At 34.4% G+C, this 22,723-nt stretch overlaps 1 protein-coding gene and 1 non-coding gene across 3 annotated transcripts; both read right to left on the minus strand.

Annotated features, from left to right (window-relative positions):
* Positions 1-7,508: 7,508 nt before the first annotated feature.
* Positions 7,509-16,795, minus strand: LOC113495768 (autophagy-related protein 13 homolog). Of its 2 annotated transcripts, none has more exons than XM_026874687.1 (7): positions 16,723-16,795; positions 14,506-14,699; positions 11,777-12,119; positions 10,880-11,066; positions 10,037-10,202; positions 8,844-8,990; positions 7,509-8,477 (listed from the first exon to the last, which is right to left on the minus strand). In XM_026874687.1, the coding sequence occupies exons 1-7, from the start codon at positions 16,724-16,726 to the stop codon at positions 8,244-8,246; spliced, it is 1,275 nt and encodes a 424-aa protein (XP_026730488.1). In that variant the 5' UTR covers positions 16,727-16,795; the 3' UTR covers positions 7,509-8,243. The 2 variants fall into 2 exon arrangements, with proteins under 2 accessions (XP_026730488.1, XP_026730490.1); XM_026874689.1 differs by lacking the exon at positions 16,723-16,795 and adding an exon at positions 16,145-16,342.
* A 2,410-nt stretch (positions 16,796-19,205) lies between these two features.
* Trnaf-gaa lies at positions 19,206-19,278 on the minus strand. The gene has a single exon. It is a non-coding gene; the product is annotated as a tRNA-Phe (tRNA).
* Positions 19,279-22,723: the final 3,445 nt, after the last annotated feature.

Below are 22,723 nucleotides of genomic sequence, written 5' to 3' on the forward strand. Positions count from 1 at the left end.
ACTCCACCTCATTCCCGTCAGACAAGTATAGCATTAGTTAATAAAACTAGATACAACTATTAAGGCAAAGTGCTGCGAATTTTGAGAACGGTATGCGAAATACAGCGTTAATCTGTTAAAATCGTTGTTAGTGTTATATATCTACTTTGCAGTTGAATAGGGATGACGATTTTTCAGTGTCCTTGTAGTTTTATGCACGATAATGGATACGTATTTTTTATTTTGTCTTGCAAACATAAATTGGTCAAATTACAGTGAATGGAACTTAGTGACGTGACAATTGTGTATTTTTTACGAAATCGTTCGCAACAAGCCGCCTGAACTTAAAAGCAGTTTTCTTGGTCAATTTTAGTTTTTTATATAATGGAATATAATATTTTTCAATTATCAGAGAGACTCAGAGTTCGACTCGCGATCCCGCCGCGTCTGCTCATGATTAAGGACTCCGGTTGGGTCCGAAACTAGTCGGGCTACCCCGATAAATACGCGTGTCTAAACCGTTACATCATTTAATAAGGGACTAAGTAGTTATTTTTCGTTATAACTACAGTCGTCATCCCCATTTATCTGAACAAAACCTATCTTACTAATCATATATTTAGATATAAAAATGGACTTGTTTAAGGTAGCTTAACTTCAGTGACACCTCGGTAACATTCTTAGGCAATAAGGCAGTTGTGTTACATTATTGTATTTCAATAAAATCCCATGTTATTATTACTAGTGGTCGCCCAGTGGTCGAAATTCGACCATATAATAAATTTAAATTGTAAGTGACTTAATATACATTATTAAAATATAATATTCAAACATTATTAAGGTTCTACTGTCGAAAACTAAACTACTATAACCACAGATTTGACCAAGACTGTTATTTGCCAATTTCTTTTTTGAACAAATTATATGAAATTAAAAGAAAATATGTTTACTAAAACAAAACACACAGTTCGACGGGCCTGTTGGTCTAGTGGTTCGATTCTAGGGGTTCGATTCCCGCCCAGGACAGATGTTTGTGTGATGAGCATGATCATTTGTTCTGGTGTCTGGGTGTAATTTATCTATAATATGTATGTATTTAGAAATATATAAGTAAGTTTATCAGTTGTCTGGTTACCATAACACAAGCTCTGCTTAGCTTGGGATCAGATAAACGTGTGTGAGTAGTCAAAAAAAAAAAAAAATGATCTTTCATTGCAATGAATGACCGCACAAAAGGATTACTGCGTTCCAATTCCAGTGAAATTTCACGCTTTATGTTGTTGTTACATGTTTGGTTAATAACAAATAATAAACGTTCTTGTAATCTATAATTAATGGCAGTGTCAACATCATAAAAATATAATTGTGCATAACATGGTGAGCGACCATATGCGGCAGTCATTGGGCCTGATCTGTGATAAAAAACATCATGTATTTTGAAATGATACACTCCACTTGTAACTGCCTCAGCAACTTTTGCTTCTGAGCTAACCATAGCAAAACATGAATTATATTTCCTAATATTTTCAAAATAATTTTTTGTTTACTTTTTATTGAAGGTTCATTTGAAGTAAGTCCATCATATAATGATTTAAAATATTCATTTTGACTTAAGGGTGGTAATATTGCTTTACCCTTGTGACAACATGAAGTGAATGCAGTTCGGTCGCCTAAAGTCACTTCAGATTCAAAATGTTTCGCATTGCAAAACCTGCACTCTAAATTCATTAATCCACAATCATAACTTGAAAACACATTTGGAACGACATTGAGAGCACATTTAAATGCATCTCTCAAAATCATATTACTATCTAATACTACTGATGGGGAATTCTTCCTCTTAGAGAAATATTCCTTCTTATTTGTCTCTCACTCCGGTTCGTTAATGTTCTATGTCGAGGCATAATTAAAGTTCTTTCATCAAATTACTGAAATCAAGAAGAGAAAAAGTTTTTACCTGTATGGTGATTTGTTAATTCTGATAATTCGTACACAAAATCACTTATTTATCCTAAAGTATATGCAATTACTGAAATCTAGCTAACTATAGCAAAAAAAATTGTACCTGAATATTGTTAGGTATTGCAGATTGCTGCTACAGAAGATAGAAGTCCTTAAAAGACGACACAACTCACATACACAACTCATATAAATTTGTATAAGCGCTCAGTATTTCACGTAGTATTCGTAAACTTTTAAAGTTTGAAAAACTTTCAAATTAAAGTTTAAAACATGTCAATAATAGACAAAAGAACTATTTGACCACAGACTCCACAGAGTATGTATGCGTGTGTCAAATGCATGCTGGTTAGTATAATGTTTTATTAAATATTTAATGTATTTTTTATGCATTATTATTAAAATATTTTTTATATTAAATGAGGCAAATAAACATTTTTTTTGAGTACTCTACGCCTATGCAAAAAATGAAAATCAAAAGAAACCAATTTGACCACAGAGTATGTATAGGCAAATATATATATTTTTGATATGTCAATGTCAGTACTCTATGTCTATGGACAAAATGAAATATAAAAGAAATATGTGTGTGTGAAATGCATGGTAGTGTGTGTAATGTTTCTATGTCTACGGACAAAATTAAAAACAAAAGAAACATGTGTGTGTGAAATGCATGGTAGTGTGGGTAATGTTTTATTTATTGATTTAATGTACTTTAGAAGCATTATTATTGAAAAATATTAGCGTTCTGCACTTCTCCTGCACATAAACTATAAGTGTGCCAAATTTTATGCTCGTGCGTCCGCGCAATTTTTGTAAAAAGGGGTACAAAGTTTTGGCATCACGTATTAATATATAGATTGTTCAGCGTATTAGCAGGCACTATCTATTGATTTATGATACTCTTTATAATTTGAATATAGAGCCATTGTTATCTTATTAGTAAACCAAGATTTGTTGAGAATGACATATTTATTTATATTTTAAGAAGGTTCAAAAGTAACTGAGTGTGTAAATCATAAAGTCACAAACTAATCAAGAATTTTAAATTTCAGTAAGTTTACGTAGAAAGCTTCAATGAACGTACTTTGATCACAAAAACCCAGTATGAAAGCAAACGGTGAATAAAACTTCGCATAGCTAGCCCCCACAGTGGCAAAGAGTCTGCTATTGGAGACAAAAACAGTCTTATTCTAATTAAGAGTCATTAAGATGTGACTGGTCTATTTTTTAAATATATTTATCTTCACAAAAAAAGTTGTGTTTTTTAGGCATACATTGTTTTTGCTCAGCATTTAATCAAAACAAAATTTATGTTTGTGCCTTGATTTTGTTACTACAGCTAAATTAATAGTTTAGCCCCAAAACTTGACTTGTCTCGATAATTAAACATAATAGTTATTCTATTATAGTAGTAACCCAGAGAATAAGCAAGAAAACTTATTTATACCATGATTATGATTAAAATATGATATAATATTATTATAAATTATGATCAAAGCTTGTAATATATGCTTAGCATAACAAAAAGCTTTCATTAAAACTAGTATACCTACATATATGGCAATTTTCTCAAACCCATCCCACATTGACTCATTTCCACACGCCTTATGATCTTAGTCTAAACAAGAATAACCTAAAACGAACAGCAATATAGAAATTTTGATACATTATTAGGACTAAGTTCTCTGCTATACTTTCAGACGCAAAAGAATTTGACTGTCAGTTTTCAATTTGAATCTGCCATCATCAAATAACATATCTACAAGCGCAAGGTTCCAAATTTAAAAGGTTTTTATTGGTATGGACAGGAGACGCACTCCTATGTAGGTAAGTGCTTTCATTAACTTGACGTTGAATTAGAAAAACACGTCGGTATGGACGATACCAAGGACTTGTTCAGGGCTAAATGCTTCCAGTGTCAAATCTCATCGTACAATGTATTCGAAGACATGACTTCAATGTTTGCACGTTTAACCTAGGACTCATAAGTTATAACGAATCGCGACACGTTAACAATATGACATATATATAGACTATCTCTGCTATATCAACGCAAAAATTGACTGTCATTTTCATTGAATCTGCCATCATCAAATAACATATCTACAAGCGCAAGGTTCCAAATTTAAAAGGTTTTTATTGGTATGGACAGGAGACGCACTCCTATGTAGGTAAGTGCTTTCATTAACTTGACGTTGAATTAGAAAAACACGTCGGTATGGACGATACCAAGGACTTGTTCAGGGCTAAATGCTTCCAGTGTCAAATCTCATCGTACAATGTATTCGAAGACATGACTTCAATGTTTGCACGTTTAACTATATAATCGCATAAGAAGCGATACTCTAGGTTCACGATGTTACGAGTTTATAAAATTCGGGCGACTTGTGTGATGTCGTCTCTGAACAATCGATTTTAAAACGCTAGTTTGAAACTTCTTATATCCGATGTCTCCATACTTTTAGCGAATTGATCAGCTCTTCGCTTACAGAAATGTCACTTGAGACAAAAAACCTTAATACCATTTTCATCTAATCTGTGACTTGAATAGTTCCAAGTATCCTAAGTATTGTTGTTGATTGTAATGAAACTCAACTCTGGTCCCATCCTACAAAAGCTACGACCATAGACACCGTATATAAATGAAATAGATGATCAATTATTTGGCACTTTTTATGTTTGTTCGAGCTGAACTCTGAATGGTCGAACGTTTGAATCTTTTACACTTATAAACTTCTGTTCAAGGTACTCTCTACAACCTTTGAAAGATGTGTAGTGCTGAGTTTCGCTTTGCCAACTACACAGTCTTGCCTTAAGCTGTGATTGTAGACACCTTGAACATTTCCTTGAAGCTATTACAGAATACAGGATGAGACCAAAAAAGGCAATTTACTGTACCTCAAGTACTAAAACATATCCAAGTTTGATTCCGCGCTTAGCACTTTTGATTATTACCTAGGCTATCTAAACTGTTTCAGATATTATTGCTGTAAACGAATTGTTATTATTTGCTTGTAAATTTATATCATACCTAACTAAGCAGATACACTATTAGCTAATATAAAAATAAAATGCAACTCGCTATGCGCCTCGCGGTTTTTGGTACCTTCAAAAACAAAACTCTTTTTCAGACAGTCATATAGTTCATCTTAGATTTGAAATTACTAATTCCCGATATAAACAGCTGACTAGCGGCACGTTACAGCTAACACCAAACAGTTTCCGAAACAAAAGCAAATAATCTTGACAAGTACTACTGACCGACATCAAAACGGATACATTCAAATACGGTAAATGATTAAAAAATGTTATAAACTGTATCAAATCGAAGCTTGGCACGTTTAGTGTGACGTGATCCTTTCAGTCGTTCGGTCGAAGGCACTCCATTTCCCACTTACATAGACTTAGTCTTCAAATCGGTTGACAACTGGACGGTGTTGCAAATAAGATGTTAGTCACTCACAAGAAGGTAGACAAAAATATGACTTTTGCTTTAATGAATAAGGATGTTTTTCCAATGACCGTTACTCAGTTGTCAACCGAGTTATCGAATACGCCTGCAGATCTATTCCTTTAGATATGAAACTACACCGCGCTACATATTCTTAGTGTTGCGAAAGGCCTCTGTTGATGCCATTGAGTTTTATATTAAATACAACTATTTATAGAAACAGTGATGCTACAAATATACCCAAGTTATTATGAAAATATTTCAGGCGATTCGTACGTAAGGCAGCGCAAGTTTTCTGTACAAGTTTTTGTTGTAAGTTGTCAAGTATCAGAAACTTGTGTTGCCTATTGTACGAATGGCCAAATGTCTATCTGTAGTTATAAATTTAATAGGACTATATAGTTGCTTATCTATTAGTGAGCATGAAATCTATATAATATAATGTGTTGATGTTTTCGCTATAGTAAAGATTGAGAACTACATATAGCATGGATATAATCCCTTAGAAATACTTGACACAAAAAACTACAAAAGATTTAGTTACACTACATATTTGCTGAAGTCTACAGTGACTTTGCCGTCCAATAAATTATGTTATTATCATTTCTATGAATATTTACAGTTTATCTACAATCACCAATTAATTTTCCCGAATAGATAGATATCTAACAAGGTTTACACAAAACATGTGATTCCGTCGCACTCATTGCACTCAAATATTGATTAAAGATTTTCATTATTATTATTTTAACATTATGAAATGGTCATGCATTCACGATCTCACGATAGAGTTTTCTGTCAGAATGTCCAATGAACATGTGATTGTGACACATTGACATATTATATTTTTATTTCTTTATCAGGTCCTAAAAACAACCTACACGCGTCAGCGCAGTCTTACGTTACCTTCGTTACTAAACATTTTATATACCAACCTTTATTTCCACAAATATAGATATTATTCTCACGCTTTCAACCACAATATATATGAAACTACAGTAAAATATGTACATATTTCAATTCAACATCAAAACAGCGGCAATATAATTTAAAACCATTTCGTATTTAAATCATAATCGCAAATTATTAATATTTGGACCATTTTATGCATGAACTAATTATAAAAAGACGAAATGGTGGTTTTAGGTTTTAAAATTATAATCTATTATATTACAAAACTAGCCTAGGAAGCATCAGTCATTATAATATGAGCATTGTATTGTGAACTTTAACGCCTAAGTTTTTCGCACTATGAATATGTCGGGTTATTGAAATAAGCGGTGTCACCAAACTGAAGTAGAGGTAAATTAATCACACATACGCAACGTATGAAGCGTATGATTGCGTTGTCTATCCTATTATTAAAGAGACAAATTATTAAGTTGTACCGTTTACTGTTTAGGAAGCTTTTTCAGGGAATACGGATTTGTTTTTTAAATTATTTTATCAAGCCAAATGATTTGAGAGTTTTTATATCTATGAACCAAAAAATGCCGTTATGATTTCATACGTTGCATACGTGGAATCAATTTGTCTTTACCTTTAATCGAGTTGTCAAGAGATGTATCGAAGTGATTATTTTGACTAGAACTCGGAGAATCAAATCAAAACGGGGTTAAAGAGCTTTGTATAAGTATATACACTATACAAACGTAATGTATAGCAAGAAGTCTCTATATAATCTATACAAAGAGTTAGTGCCTGTGATTTACACCTACATACGCACAAGTACGATTATAGTTGAAATACATATAATTCGAAATCGAAACAACATTGTTTTGTTTCACATCTATCTAACAATAGCTTATCTAATAAACATCGAAGCTTCAACGTGAAATATCGTGAATATTATGAAAATAGAATTCTATAGACACTCGTCAGTTAACGCGATTTGGAATTAATGCAGTGCGAATAATAAACAAACTATTGTTGTATGTACTTGTTGGACAGAGTTTTCTGCAAGTCTGTACTCACACATGAAACATGTCATACACAATTCGCAGATAATAAAACTGAGTAAGGGTTTTTTGAGATTTTACACTGTACCTAGTATATTATTTATACTTAGTCAACATAAATGCAGGTTTCGTTGTAATGAATAGTCGACCTTCACAGCTCAATGTAACATAATTGTATTCGCACTGCGTTAGGAATCTTAGTCTAGAACATTCATACAGTCTTTCAAGCTAATATTAAACATTAAAATATGGTCTAAAAAGGTTCTTAAAGAACTTGAACAAGTGGGGCGCAGGCATAGCCGACAATACAGCGTTAGTTAAACCGTAGCGGTATTTACTAACATAAAAACGCAATAGCGACAATTTTACCGTATCGCTGCCAAATTGACGTAGGCATGAATTAGAAATCGTATTATGTCGGGACGTAAAACTTTTGTTGTTACATCGCTTTTGCAAGTTAAGTGATGCTGCTACGGAATTTGGAATTGATCGGGCATCGAGCCGACGCTTCGCTTGCGCAAGTTAGGCGATAAACATAAAGAAGCAGGCGGCTAGTAAAGACAGGTCGGTACTGATTTTTTCCGATTGGAACAAGTTTTCCTGATTGTAAAGAATTATACTAAAACTGGTCAAAACCTATTATCTGCAGGGATCTGTACATTTAATTTAAAGGCAGGATGGTGACTAAGAACACGTTTATTTGTATTTATAACGTATCTCGACCCGTACTTATCTGTACCGACCTGTTCTACTGAAACTTCGGGACCGAAAACCTATATATTTATGCTTACACCCTCTGAATCGGAAACAAGTTAGGCATTCCCTATAAAATCGCTAAGATTTAATGTTTAATATTAGTGATAATAACCAGTTTATACAGTCTTACGTGCAGTCTAGGAGCGGTCAGAGCCCTCGGAGTTGCTGAACATGGAGGCCACCATGTTGTCGAACTCCGGTACTGCGTCCTCGAACATCTTGAGCTGGCGGGAGAGGGACTCCGAGTCCGTTGATGCGGAGGCCTCGATCACCAGGTCCGTCCACTCGCCGCTGATCGACCTCGCCTGCAAACACTCCTGGTAGAAGTTCGCTAGTTCTGCTATCGGACTACCGTCGGCGAAGGGAAACTCCTGGAATTTGTGCAAAAATATGTATCAGGCGGCGGCGGGGTGACCTTTGATATTTTTTAGTTATTAGACGTATCAAATTCAAAAAGGGTGAATTTAATTATGTACGCACGTGCGAAGTAAAACATCTTTGGTATCATTAAAAAACAGTTGTAAATTGCATTCGAAAAATAATAAATTATGTGAGAATGATGCGCGCGTATCGTAAAATTTCACACTCATCATTTTTTTATAACGCACCTAAAGCAGAACTTGAAAAATACCTGAAATAGAATAAAATACAGGCACTTACCTATTTCCATTCAGGTAGATCGCAAGAATGTCCAGCCTTATCTGGAAAATAGTCCCAAATCAAGTAAAGTAACGTACCATGAGTCCCGAGTATTTGTCTCCGTTCTTCGGTTTTGGCACTTCGATAGCCTTGCTGACGGCGTGCGCGGACGAGCTGGGCGCGCTCGTGCTGCAGCTCGGCTTGTTCGCGTTCTCGTAGTCAGACGTCGTCAGCGTTTTCATTTTCTGTAACACGACACACGATTGTTGCTTTTTACCTAACCTGATAAAGTTTATAGGATATTTAACTTTAACAATTATGGTTTCTATGTGCGTAGCGGAATACCAAATTAACGTATCAATTAGGTATTTGTCAGTGGTCAATAAGCAATCAAAGCGATCATCCATCATCTTTAAATGATAAAATATAATTGTTCTGTTTAAAATGAATATCAATTTGCATTTTTATGTTTTTATTTATAGACATAGGCCAGTCAAAATATTGAAGAAAACACCAATTGTTTCAAACCGCTGAACTATTTTGATCATCATGATCAGAGATGCAACTATTGTATTAGCTTTGAAATATAAAATGAACAGAAATCTCAACTTTCGTTTTCGACAAGTGACGTGACTTTTACTTGTGAATTCAAAACTTTGAAGTGATTTAATCAGATAACTCCCAGACAAATAACTTTCAAAAATCACCTTTTTAGTTACTTTTATTTTGTTTCATCTCTGAGGGATGCATTATTTTCAGAAAACAATTAATAAACGTTAGGTTTTATTATGGATTAATATGATAACCGTTAAACGAAAAGTATTACGTCTAATTCTGTTAATATATTAACGGATATGTAACCTTGAGCGTCATTGCTAAGAGAGATCGATAGGGGACGGCCAAATTTAACGTAGCTTATTAAATAGCCAATCTAGACAATATTAGAGAGATTGGTTTTCGACAAGAGACTTATTATTTCCAGACATCGATAAGCGTTTAGACAAATTATCTTGGGTCGGCGCTTTATTCAACATCCAACCTTGATGAAGAATTTAGTGGGTTTACTTCTGTTTTCTAACATTTTAGTTCCATAAATGAGATATTATTGAATAAATATTAGACCTTCTGGTAATCTTAGTATGGTAACATCATTTGACACCCATATAGCTAGGGTTAGGCAAGAAACTCAATATCCATTCCATATCTCATCCTTTTAAAATTCTTTCCAGTCAAGCTCTTCTCTGTCAAGCAGCATTGTCTGTCTAAAAAAGATAATACAAAGTTCCCTTACGTTTTCCATCTTCTCCTTCTCGGCGAGGAGCCAGGCCATCGGCGGCTCCGGCGGCAGCTGCTGGCTCAGCGTGTCGTGTAGCTCCTGGATCTTCTGCGTGTCCACGAACGCCCCCGCCGTCAATGGCTTGGACAGGTCCAACTCCTTCTTCTCATTACGATGCTTCCTGCAATTCATTTTTATTCCCACGTTTTTATAAACTCACTTTCTTGTTTGTTTGTTTGTCGTTCCGGTTGGATATTTGCAACTCAATTTTGAGATAATAAGCTAGCAGGCTGAAATTTTCAGAATAGCTTCAAACCCGATGACAATGCAATTTACAACTATAAAAACTGGTAAAAGTTGATAAAATTTGTCATTTAAAAACGTGGGTATTACGATTTATTTATTTTAACTTAAAATCAGAATAAAAATCACAGCCAGATTTTAGAGCTGTAACCAACACCGACGAAGGCAAAAACTAGTGTAAACAGAATCTGGATGGCGACAAACAAAGAGGCAAGTAAACAAATGTTTGCAAAGGCGAGCTAGAAATGAATTTTATAACAAGAGAAGTACATGGTGAAACTTAGACCCTTTTGTGTGAAGTCAGAAACCCTAGAAATATTCTCAAAGCCTTCTGCGTAATTGAAAGAGAAGTGGAATTTTTATATAAATTCTAGCTAAAGAATAACAAGTGACAATTATTTTATTAAATTAAACTTCTCAATCGTAACCAATAAACTCAATAAAGATTTATATCAGTATAATGCTCGCGTCAATTACTTAACGCGAGTCTAGTTCTATTACTAAATGAGCTGACTCTGTCTCGAGTTAAGCTTAGTTATATCCAAGGTAACATACTTGGGGCTCTCCGTGTAGAAGTGGTCACTCTTGACCATAATCCCAGTAGTAGCTGATGCTGTCTCGTACTCAATCTTCTGCCGGGCGACCGGCATTATAGTCATCTTCGTTCTGTACACGACTTCTATCATCAAAGTCCCGATCGGTGTGTGCAGCTCGCTCACTTTCACGGTCTTGCGCTTTTCACCTACAAATATTTCCTCTCCGTTAATTCACGTCAAGACATATTAATCTTAGTAAGCAATATTTAATAGCAATAAGGTCGATTTTCGCGAACCGTTTACCACGCACTCAACCGTATTAATTTATTAAGAACACTTTATTGACGTCGACAAATATGTAAATGAAGTGATTTGCATTGACTGGAAATCGGTGGTGTCCCTACATACCTTTAAGGTGACAGGACAAACATCTTAATATAAAATCTGTTACTTGTAATATGTAAGTTATTCCGAGCTCGGGCAATCAATTAAATGGTAGTAATTAACATACACGGATATGTTAATGAGTGTCGTTGCTAGTACTGTTGGCATGACGGCGTTAACACCTGCGTGCGGGATACTATTTGTTAACCTAGTTGTTGTTTTTAACAAATGTTAACTAACACTATCATACAATATTGTGCCGTACCCTCAGGTTAGCCGAGGTTGTACCAAAACAAAACAAGGCTAGTAAAGTAATTGTATGAAGTTTGTGTTATTATTCTTTCAAATATTTAATTGACAATTGGAAACATGTTTAACTTGACTATGGCAGAAATAGCTGAAAATATCACCAGATTCTCATAAAGGAAAAAAATGCCATATCAGCCAGTCAGCAAGTACTATGATACTGACTGTTGCTACTGAATAAACAACAATATGTAATAAATAATATAATAATTTATATTAAACTCACCTAAGACATCATAGTCAGGTTCGCCTCCATAAATCTTGTGTGAGATTTTGTATGACTCGTTGTGCTGCGAGCGAGACAGCTTATAAGCGGGGGTGATCCTGGATATTGTCAGTGTGGACTTGAGCATGACGCTCATGCGGTAGTAAACCGTCGACGGGGAGCAGACTTCGCTGCCCGGGACCAGTTTCACCGTCCATAACTCTAACACCATGTCATCACCATCGACAGTGTGTAATGATATCTCAATGCACAGTACTTTAGCCAGCGCATCTACCACTTCTCCGTTCAGAACGCGTTTCGTATCCTCAGTGACTCCTGGTTCATCAGGAATCGATAGATTAAACTAAAACAATACAAAAATTACATATTTATTGGATTCCAAAAAGTCATTCTCAGACGGTATTATTAATTCGCCAGAATTTGCTTAAAGAGATTAAAATGTTCACAAGCTTGATAAAACAAAAGATACATATAGACGTAATAAATATTTGCAAAGCCACAAGATTTTGCACAGCACTTATTTGAACAGCAGTCAATATTATTTCTGACGCAATTGTGTAAATGTTTTACAATCAATACGAAGGTATGAACACTGCAGACATAGTAATAGCCGCTATGTTAATACATGCACATTAATAATCTGCCCATTATTAAGGGCAAAAAAAAATCAATATCTAATTTAAGCACTACCCGTATAAAAAGAATTGTGAAACAACGTCAAATATGTAGTATCTTTAAAAATGATTAACCGCTTTAATGCTTCGCCGCATTTGTGAACAAACAATTAACATTCGCTTTTGCAAGAGCGCACAACATATTTGTTGAAAGTCATTGGCTCCACTCATTTTTTTTACAAGTTCTTTCCCATATATGTTTTAATTCTTTTGAATTAGGATAGGCTAAACAATTTTATACATGTTTTATACAAAATCACCAATTTTATCACAACAAGTGATTATCATTGCAATTTATTGACAAATACCACCTTCTAGTGGAATACAAAAAAAACTTCACAGCACAGCAAAGGTAAGCAAAATAGAATTGATTGTCTTCAGAAAATCATGGCAATAAAAAATAATCATTTTGCCATAGAAAAACCAGCCATGGACAATTTTGCATTGCCTTGCTCCGAGAAAAAAGACAGTTAAATGTACATGAGAAAGCTGAGCTAAACAGAGCCCCACTGACTGTATTTTGAATAGTTAAAAATGATAGTATAATAAATGTATGACCATATTTATGTTAGTGGCAAACAAATGAATTTGAAAGAAAAATATCTCAAGGACTCTGTTAGACATCACACTTGTTTATTAAAGACCACATGTGCTCTAAACATTACATAAAAACTGCTCAAGTGCAAGTTGGACTCACAAATCTTAGTGGAAACCCTCGGTTATGTTGTTAGAGAGCCAACAGAAATGTATGGTCTATGAAAACAGCTACCACAGTTTATGAGATAGTGGGAGGTGGTGCCTGGTGACAGATAAACAGATAGACAGCAGAGCCTCAATCTCAATTGATCTGTTTTGCCATTTTGGTATGGAACCCTAAGAAACAATAAACATATTACACAATCTAAATTACCTACATCTTAGATATAAATAAAATCTTTTGTTGTCTTGAAAATGTTCAATAATCTATTAATATTTGATTAATAGATTATTGAGTTAATCTTTGATTAGGTATTGTCAAAGCATCTATATAAAATTAAGTTTGAGTTTTGTTTTTAAATCCTCAAGATATGCAAACAAGAATGGTCAAAAATAGTCAGGCTGTGTTCACAAAGTTCCTACTTTCTCTGACAAAAATAAATAAATTAGATGAAACAAAAAATTTAAAATTAAAAAAACACACAAAGCACTTTGTTAACCAGTACGAGATTTTTGATACTCGGTAAACTGGAACACAGTCATAACTCAAATTAGGTCTTTAGAATATTTTAGTTTTCTTTAGCGCAACCACAGCCCACAATGGGCCGATTTGGAGCCTATGTGGGGAATTTCGAATTACCCACTGCATAGCCTTTGTTAAAGTCGTACTCAGCCACCTCTTGCCCTTTCCATAAATCCTATTTCTACTATCTTTTTAATTTTATTCTACCCCCTTTTAAATCATAAACTGCTCAACGAATCTTACATAGAATATATTAACAGATAAAAGAATAATTAATTTGGAGATAATTTGTTATAAATAGACAAAACACTTGCGGTGTCAATATACTTCCTTACTCTTAATTATATTATTTAATATTCAAGCATAACAGATGTTTATAATGTTATGCATTAATTAATTCTGACCTACATTTGTTTTTATTAAAATTATTTATTTAATGTTTTAGATACCTACATCCTAAGATGAGCAAAATAAGAAATAGTATTTCAATATGAGGGAGGTGGCAATGCATCAAAAAGATATTATGGATTAGTTATATTTTATACTAGCGCATAGCAACATACCAATTCAGCCTATACATCAACAATATGCAATGTATTGAATAGCAAGTTTACAATTATTAAAATGCAACAGCAAGCAATGCACCCAAATTCTTTACTCTCAAAATCTGTATGATCTAAGTAATCTAAAAGCTTATATCAAATAAACAACAATTTTCATGGTAAATTGCGATTTTAGGAAATACCAACATTTTTTTTTAATACCGCCAGATGTAATTAGCGTCGTGCATGTTTTATTCAGCCTAAAACGAATGGATGAATATCGATAGTACTCACCCACTGCGGTGAAGAGTCCAATCCATTGTCCGGTAGCTTAGCATTACACTCGTGGGTTATTTTCTTGCCCTGCCTGCTCTGAACCACTATCTGAGCCACCTTCAGGGTCAGCACCTTCGTAAACTTGTAGTACAGCTTGCATCTCTCTTGCAACTCCGCGTTAGAAGATGCCATTTTCTTATCATTTATTACAGCTAGGGCGACAATTTTATGTTATTTCAATCATTTACGCAGCGATAAAAAAATACATTATCGTAAAACTAAACATCGTAACTTAACAGCAGTTGTTTATTTTATAAGCATTTAGTCTGTAAGTAATAATTTTATGATATTTTTACACAAAACGATGACTATTGAGCTGAGTTTAATTTTTATTTTAATAACAATTAGCGTAATCGGGGAACACGAAGCACTAGGTAGATATGTTAACGCCACTCTAGACTTATAGAATCTTAACAAAAAAACTTTACTAAGATTCTAATTTTCTATTTGTTACTTATGTGCACTGCCAAAATATCTCATTGGCCAAACGCTACTAGAAGCTGTATCCTATTGGATAAACCATCTGTCATTTTACTATGATTACGTTTTGTTGCACGCAGATGGTAACTTATACCAAAATCATATCGACCTGTAAATTTATTAAAAATATAATCATTATCGTACATAGTTTTGATTATATTTAGGTTATATTTACATTAGAAAAATAATTATTAAAAATTAAATTTACCACTTTGTATACATATTCAAGCGTATAGCGTATAGCGGTATAGGGTGGCGAAGTTACGCAAAAAGAAATCATCATAATTTAAATTTAGGATTTAAATAACTACAGGGCTACTTAAATTTAATTATTTACTATACAGATCTGGAAAAAATGGCTTGAGGCAAGGATTATCTGAGTCAAACCTAAACTCAAGGTCTCTTACCAGTTTAAATATTTAATTTTAATTCGAAAAAATATACTTAGTTACCTACATACTTTACCCCACAGAGTTAACTCATAAAAAACGTAGATAAGTTTGCGCATTTATAGATACATTTTATGTTGAAGATCTAACTACCCTTATTTATTTGTTGGACTTTTTACCAGTTTTGGCATATTGAAGATGGATTGAAATTTAAGAAAGGACAGATAAACATTCTGATATCCGACGTTAGTCAGTAGAACCGTTCTAAAATAATATTTTGCCAACTTTGACTTTAAAAGAATATTTCGCTCGATTTAATTAATATTTTTGTCTAACAAAGTTATATTTTCCCAAAAAACTTTTTTTCTTTCAAACATCGATCATCCGATGTCAATGTTCGCTGTTGAGATATTATCTACTCAATACGGGACGATCTCTATTTAGATACTACGAATTCTTAAATATATTTACATAAAAGTATCTATTTCTCTAATAATTGTAAACGCCACGAACGCTCTATATCGATGGAATGCGCAACAGCTGTCTACGGAGATGTAAGTAGGAAAAGTTAGAAGACTGCGTTTATAGCGCATCAGCAAGAAATAGTTTTACCTACTTGGTCGGTACTTAAGGCAACGAGGTTCCTCAAACACCGTCGACAAAGTATTTGGAAGGTAAACGTCGAGCACAGCGGAAATTAATTTTAATTTGTTTAGAATATTACTTACTAGGTACTCCAGTCCAATTAAGACTGATGAAACACGCGAGTAAAAGCACTAAGAACGCATCACTGTTGCATTAATCTAATAGATATCTTATAGACATTCTTACTCTCTGCCTGATAGATAATTAGACTTAGTGCTTTCTAAATGATTTTACAGGATACTTTTCTTATTTATGATACTTAATGTTCACTTTTTTTCAATCGACTGACAATTTTGCGTGCTATAAAGTTTCCACATTATGTAGGTACTTTAAAAATAAATAGTCCTCATCTTTTTCAGATAATCAGAATTTGTAAAGTTTTAATTAAATGTCTCAGCCGCTCAATTAAAAACAAGATTTCTCAAAACTTTTATAATTATAGATTAACTTCGACTGTTGTTTAGGCCTAAGTGTCTATAGCTACAACAGTATCAGATGTTAATTTTCGCGCCACAATAAATTATCTAAAAAAATTTTTCACGAAAATTATATTCTAAGTGTCACTTTTATTCAAATTAATAACATAAAAATATTTATTCATATTCACATATAAAATTAAAGGTAATTTACACCAGAGAATTTAAAATGGAAGATAACTTACGCATGTTTCACAGACTCGACGCAAGCACTGAGTTGCCACGGAACGTGTGTACAAGGCCTAACTTCAAAAAACTCTGATGAACCTCTATTGAAATCTACTCTCCTAGTACCCGAGAATGCAAGAAATCGAAGATATTGCGACTTGCGCATTGGAGGTTTAGGTTATATTAGGTGTATAAACAAATGTACTAGACTAAGTTACTGCGTAGTGAGGTGGAGTAATATTGCTTCCATTGACTAGACTGTCCCCGTAACGCACAGTCGTGCCCCAACATACCATGCGTTCTTCCAAAGTTCCAACCTTGTTTCATGATATTTGAATGCTGTTTCTAATGAGGGTTATCTTTTATAATTTAAGTAATGAAACTAAGTTGGCCTAAACTTATTGGGTCACCTAAGCTACGCATACATAATCAATCATATTATGTACCTATCTAGGTATTATAGAACTTTTAGGGAGGTCTAAAGAATGCGATTAGTGATATCTCTGTATTGAGTTTTTTTAAGACTCAGTATTGTTTATATTATCATCAATGAATCGAAGCATATTTATCAACGCCCTCTTTGTTGCTACCTATTTATATTTTTATTTTATAAAAAAAGATTTTATGTCTCTTAATTCGGGTATTGAACCCTTTATGAAGCGACTGGTAGGCTAGTAGCAAGAACTTTATAAGCACAAACTAAAGTATGTAAAGAATGATATTAGGCATCCATAAGCCGACTGGGCTTCAAGCAAGTAGGTAGGTATTCCACAGATGTAGTCAATGGAGCAGGTACCCCTTGAAAATTTCTCGCAGACTGCCATGTATCCATATTGCATTGGTGCGGACTAAGGTTATCTTGATAATTACGTCAAGGCGGCTTAGCAAGCAAGGCAGCTCTTTCCTTGTCCCTCTTTATTCTTTCCAGATACTTTTCTTATTGTTCGCATATCTCTTTATTATTTGACCACCACCAAAAACTGACCCTTTTTCGCGTCATGAGTTATCTGACTACCTAGGCTTCAATTCCGGTTTTTACATTTTTTTCAATACGATGCATGAGCTCCTAAGCCACTTTTTTTCAGTCAGTCTCTATCAATATTTCTGGTGATATTTAATTCGGTCACACAGAGCCCTAAAGTGGAATGAATGGAAATAAGGATTGAAAGCTATAAGAGAACTTCCATTAAGACTGTTTAAATTAAAATTAAAACAATGGTTGTCACAAAAATGTTTTTACACGATTACGGATTTTTTAGAAAATAAAGTAGGTAATAAAACAAATATATTTATGTAAATGTAAACATGTACTCCTTTTAATATATGTAGCATAAGTTTGTAATTATATTCCTGCCCGACTAAAGATACTTTGACTTTGACTTTGAAAATTCAGTACGGGGCGGAAGACTAACGCTCAATACAATGAATCTCCAATTATTGTGGGGGCAAAAAGAAAAAGTGGCTTAGGAGCTCATTCATTGAATTGAAAAATTGTAAAAAGCCCAGGTAGTCAGATCACTTATAAAATAAATATTTTCTCCTGGTAAGCCCTTTTTAAAGGTTCAGTAGTCTTACTGGGCTCAGTGGGCTTAGCTAAATAAACCACATACATGGAAAGACTGCTTTCCTGACCTCCAGAACCCAACTCTGACAAATGTGTGGTCTATTAAACATAAAAAGGTGATTACTGTCTTTTAAGTGATGATAATAGGGTACCTGTACCTACCTGGTCTATAATCGACCAAAGATTCCCACAAGAACCGAAAAATTACAAAGGAAAAATATTTCTATCAATTGATACCTATTCATTATATGTATTAGATTTCTAGAAATTGCCAGTATTCAAGTTTAATTTTCTCCTGATTTTAAATATGAACATTGGTTATACTATTTTATCTAGATAATCTAGTGCTCTCTGCTTTTGTTGCTAAAACTTCTTCAAAACTACTAGATATATTCTACGTTCATTAGGTCTACCAAGACCTTTGAAGTGAACCTACTTTCTACACGGTGTTGAGCAGATTAATTATATTAGTCTATGAGGTACTGGCCACAACCTTTGTTTATTTTTCTTACCGTACGGCAAAAAACGAGCGTTTTTTTATGACCACGACCAGTAAATCTTCTATTCTTTTCTCTAAATCTCTCTAGTTTCTTCCTCTCTTTTGGGTAAATCACACATCGATCGAAAACACGATCTATCCTACTATTTTTAAAAATGGTGCCAAGACCCTTTAGAGCGAGAAGTAAATCAATAAATGCCCTAAATACTGAAAGGGGTCACAAATCAAATTTATCTCAGGTCACGACTGAGCTAGCTCCAGCGAGTGGGGTAAGTTTAAAGTTAACATATCTAGATTGATAGATAAACAAGAAATTGAATATTTTTTGAGTCTTGGATGCAAAACCGTCTGTAAAAATGTAAGCTCTCAAGTAAATAAACAAAAAGTTGTAACTGGAGTTTGATAGGGAAAACTCCAAAAGTGAAGATACTACTAAATAACCGCGGCGGGATTCGAACCCACGTCGCCCGATCGTTCAGTCGGGCGCCATTACCTCTAGGCCACGCGGTCTTACTACACTTTTGCGAATTTAACCTCCGCATTCGAACAAAGCTTGTTTAATTTAGTGATTTTAATGTTTATCATTTAAAATAATAATTTAAAGAACACAATACTTGTTTCGTCGATATTTCAATAACTACATTATAACTATCGTTTACTACAAAATCTGCGCTGTGGGGTCTCCCAGTAACGGAGCGCGGGAAGCGATATCGATCACTCTTCAGGTCGCCGCCTGCTACATACATTGCGGAGCCACGCAGCTCCGGTAACAACATTGATAAGCATCTGCGGCAATGTAACGCAAATAGGACTTATTTCTCGCGTCATGTAAATTTTTGTGTCACTTGTAGTGTGAAGGAGTGCTTCCGAGACTTCGATTGCCTTTGCGCTAACAGCTTTAAAGTTGTTGTTTAACTCTCGGTATCGGAGGGTTAAGCTGGGGGTTGATTTGATTAAAGCACCTGGTCGTGGTTACCAAAATACTTTAATCCGAATCACTACATAGTATAAAACAAAGTCGCATTTTCTGTCATCATGTTGTATGTCCCTATGAACGCTTAAATCTTTAAAACTACGCAACGGATTTTGATGCGGTTTTCAACAATAGATAGAGCAATTCTTGAGGAAGGCTTTAGTGTATAATAAGTTTAGGTTTTGTGTAAACTGACAATATTACAACGATATTAGTTAAAGATGTCGGAAAAAATTAAGCCATTCGAGAGCTTTCCTCGAGAACGCTGCCAAAACCTTTTGAGTTACAACAAAACTATGTATGGCGGGTTTGTACCTCTTTAATAAATCTACAAAAAAGTCCGCGGTGGTATATGTCTATCTTCCAAGGATAACCCACAATAACCATTTTTAGGTCCTTCCTAATACAGTAAAATTATGGGTTATTTACGAACCTATTTTTAACAATACAGTATTAATCGTTATCCAAATAAATAAGTTAGATATATTATACATGTAATATAGAACAAAATTGCCCTACACCTTACACTACACCAAAAAAGTGAATAGGTAATGAGTTATCGTAATATTAAAATCTCCGCGCGAGAAATTAAAAATCGATGAAACGTAGCGAAGATATCGTTGGCATCTATATACTAATATATAAAGCTGAAGAGTTTGTTTGTTTGTTTGTTTGTTTGTTTGAACGCGCTAATCTCAGGAACTACTGGTTCAAATTGAAAAAATATTTTTGTGTTGAATAGACCATTCATCGAGAGAGGTTTTAGGCTATATATCATCACGCTGCGACCAATAGGAGCGAAGAAAAAGTCATAACTTATATCTTCTAACCACGCAGACGAAGTCGCGGGCAACAGCTAGTATTACATAAAATGATACCAAATAATATAAAAATCCTCGACTCCCTTATAGTATACACGGAAAATTTTAACACCGCCATTAAGAAAAGCGGTCTCAAAGCACAGTGACATCTTGTGGAAAATGGTGGAACAAACTGAACCTTACTTTTGATATTTTGACACATTTGCGGTTAAACAGTTGTGATAAATAAACCTTTTGTTTATTTCATTAATCCTGTTTCGAATATTTTTATTTATTTATTTATTAACCAACTTAAAACTATCTTTACAGGCAATACCTAATGCGACAGTTAAGCACTCACAACTTATATCTATAACACATTACAAAAACAGTATGCTTAATTCTATTTAAATAATTATTTATACGTTAATTCTTTGTTTCTTAACTAAACTTATACCTACCCATGAACACAATATTATTTTTATTTATGAATGTATTACTTATTATTACCTATACCTATTATTATTATTATCTATTCATTTTTATAACAAAGTATAAACTGCGAGACTCGTTGTAATGGTGCGGCTTCTATCTTGTACTCGTAGCATATTGGCGTCCGTGCGCGAGTGAATGACATAACTGAGCACTTGGATACATTAAAGTAGAGTTTATTATTAAAACTCCACTCCACCAAACTGTTAATGTCATCCTGCAATCGTTCGCAGTCAGAAGTACTTTTAACCTCAAGCAGCAATTTAAGGTCATCTGCAAATAGTAAGCATGCCCCGTGTCTAACAACCTTCGGTAGGTCGTTTACCATTATAATAAATTCTTGCCTTTGTATGCAGCGTTGAATGGCAGACTCAAACACTTTGGCCGCTGTTGACAGTACTGCTACTGGCCTATAATTCGTGACATCTGGACCTAACTTACCTTTAGGTACGGGAATAACACGCGTGGTCTTCCACCTCGCAGGAAAGATCTCTTTTTCTAAACAGTTGTTAAAAATATATTGAAGCGGTTCTGGTAGTACCCTGCCACAATCTCGGAACAGAAATGCTGGTATTCCGTCGCGGCCAGATGATCGTTTCGCTTTAAGATTCATGAGAGCTTCCCGTACCTCTCTGATACCTAAAGTCCCTATATGAACGCGCGCACTAGTCGCGCTCGCCTACGCCGCCGCCGCCTGCGCATCTAATCTAGGTCTGTCTTTTGTATAAACAGACTCAAAAAATTCTGCAAAATGTTTTGCACATTCATAGTCACTCAGATGTTGACCATCCTTTATGATACTCTGCCTATTAATCATATTTCTCTTTGTCCTGATGTATTGCCAAAAGGATTTGGGATCTTTTGAAAATTGATTTTGAATTTTGTGCTTGTGTTCATTGTGAGCTATTTCTATTGCTTTTTTAATATGGGCTCTATACTTCGAAAATTCTGAGTAATCGCTAGCTAACTTTGTTTTTTTGTATTTCTTATGAATCTGAGCCTTAATTCTTAAATCTCGAATTAAGTCGGAAGAGTACCATTCTGGGTATATAAATCTGGAATTAACCCGATTTGGTTTTTTTCTAGGTACACACAAGTCTAATGTATAATAATATACCGTACAGAGTATCATAGAAGAAATTCAACACCTCATCCACATCTTGCAAATCATACATTAAACTCCAGTCTGTTGTCATTAACGTACTATATAACAATTGATAATCTGCCTTAAAAAAGTTTTACTGCGGTCTATCGCTTGTACGAACACTATCGACGATGGACGCGGGCGCGCGGGCGAGACACACACTCACCGCGAGCGGCGGATGGTGCGGGTCCACCGGCACGAGCGCGTCGTCCGCCGCCTCCACCGATATGCTACCACTAAACCCTGCACTCAAAACCAAATCCAACTGCCTACCCAAGCAATTAGGAACTGTGTTACTCTGACTGAATTAACAATATGATACAAAACATTCATAATAGTTAATAACATTTAAATTACAAGAATATAAATTAAAATCACCAATTAAAATTATTTCCATATATCTATCACTTAATTTTTCTATTAAACTAAATAAAGTCATGTACTCATTGTCCGAACTACCCGGAGGAATATAAAAAGTACAACACAAAAATAAAAACCGATTATTTAAATGCACTGTCGCGCAAACCATTTCAAATGTGTTCGTCG

The sequence above is a fragment of the Trichoplusia ni genome, chromosome 7 (assembly GCF_003590095.1).
Source record: "Trichoplusia ni isolate ovarian cell line Hi5 chromosome 7, tn1, whole genome shotgun sequence".
Taxonomy (NCBI): Eukaryota; Metazoa; Arthropoda; class Insecta; order Lepidoptera; family Noctuidae; genus Trichoplusia; species Trichoplusia ni.

Excerpts from the sequence above, each read along its gene's own strand:
- LOC113495768 (XM_026874687.1), bottom strand. Across the intron at positions 10,203-10,879 it reads TTCTACACGGAGAGCCCCAA|GAAGCATCGTAATGAGAAGA; the intron begins GTATGTTACCTT and ends AATGAATTGCAG. Across the intron at positions 8,991-10,036 it reads AGAAGGAGAAGATGGAAAAC|AAAATGAAAACGCTGACGAC; the intron begins GTAAGGGAACTT and ends GTCGTGTTACAG.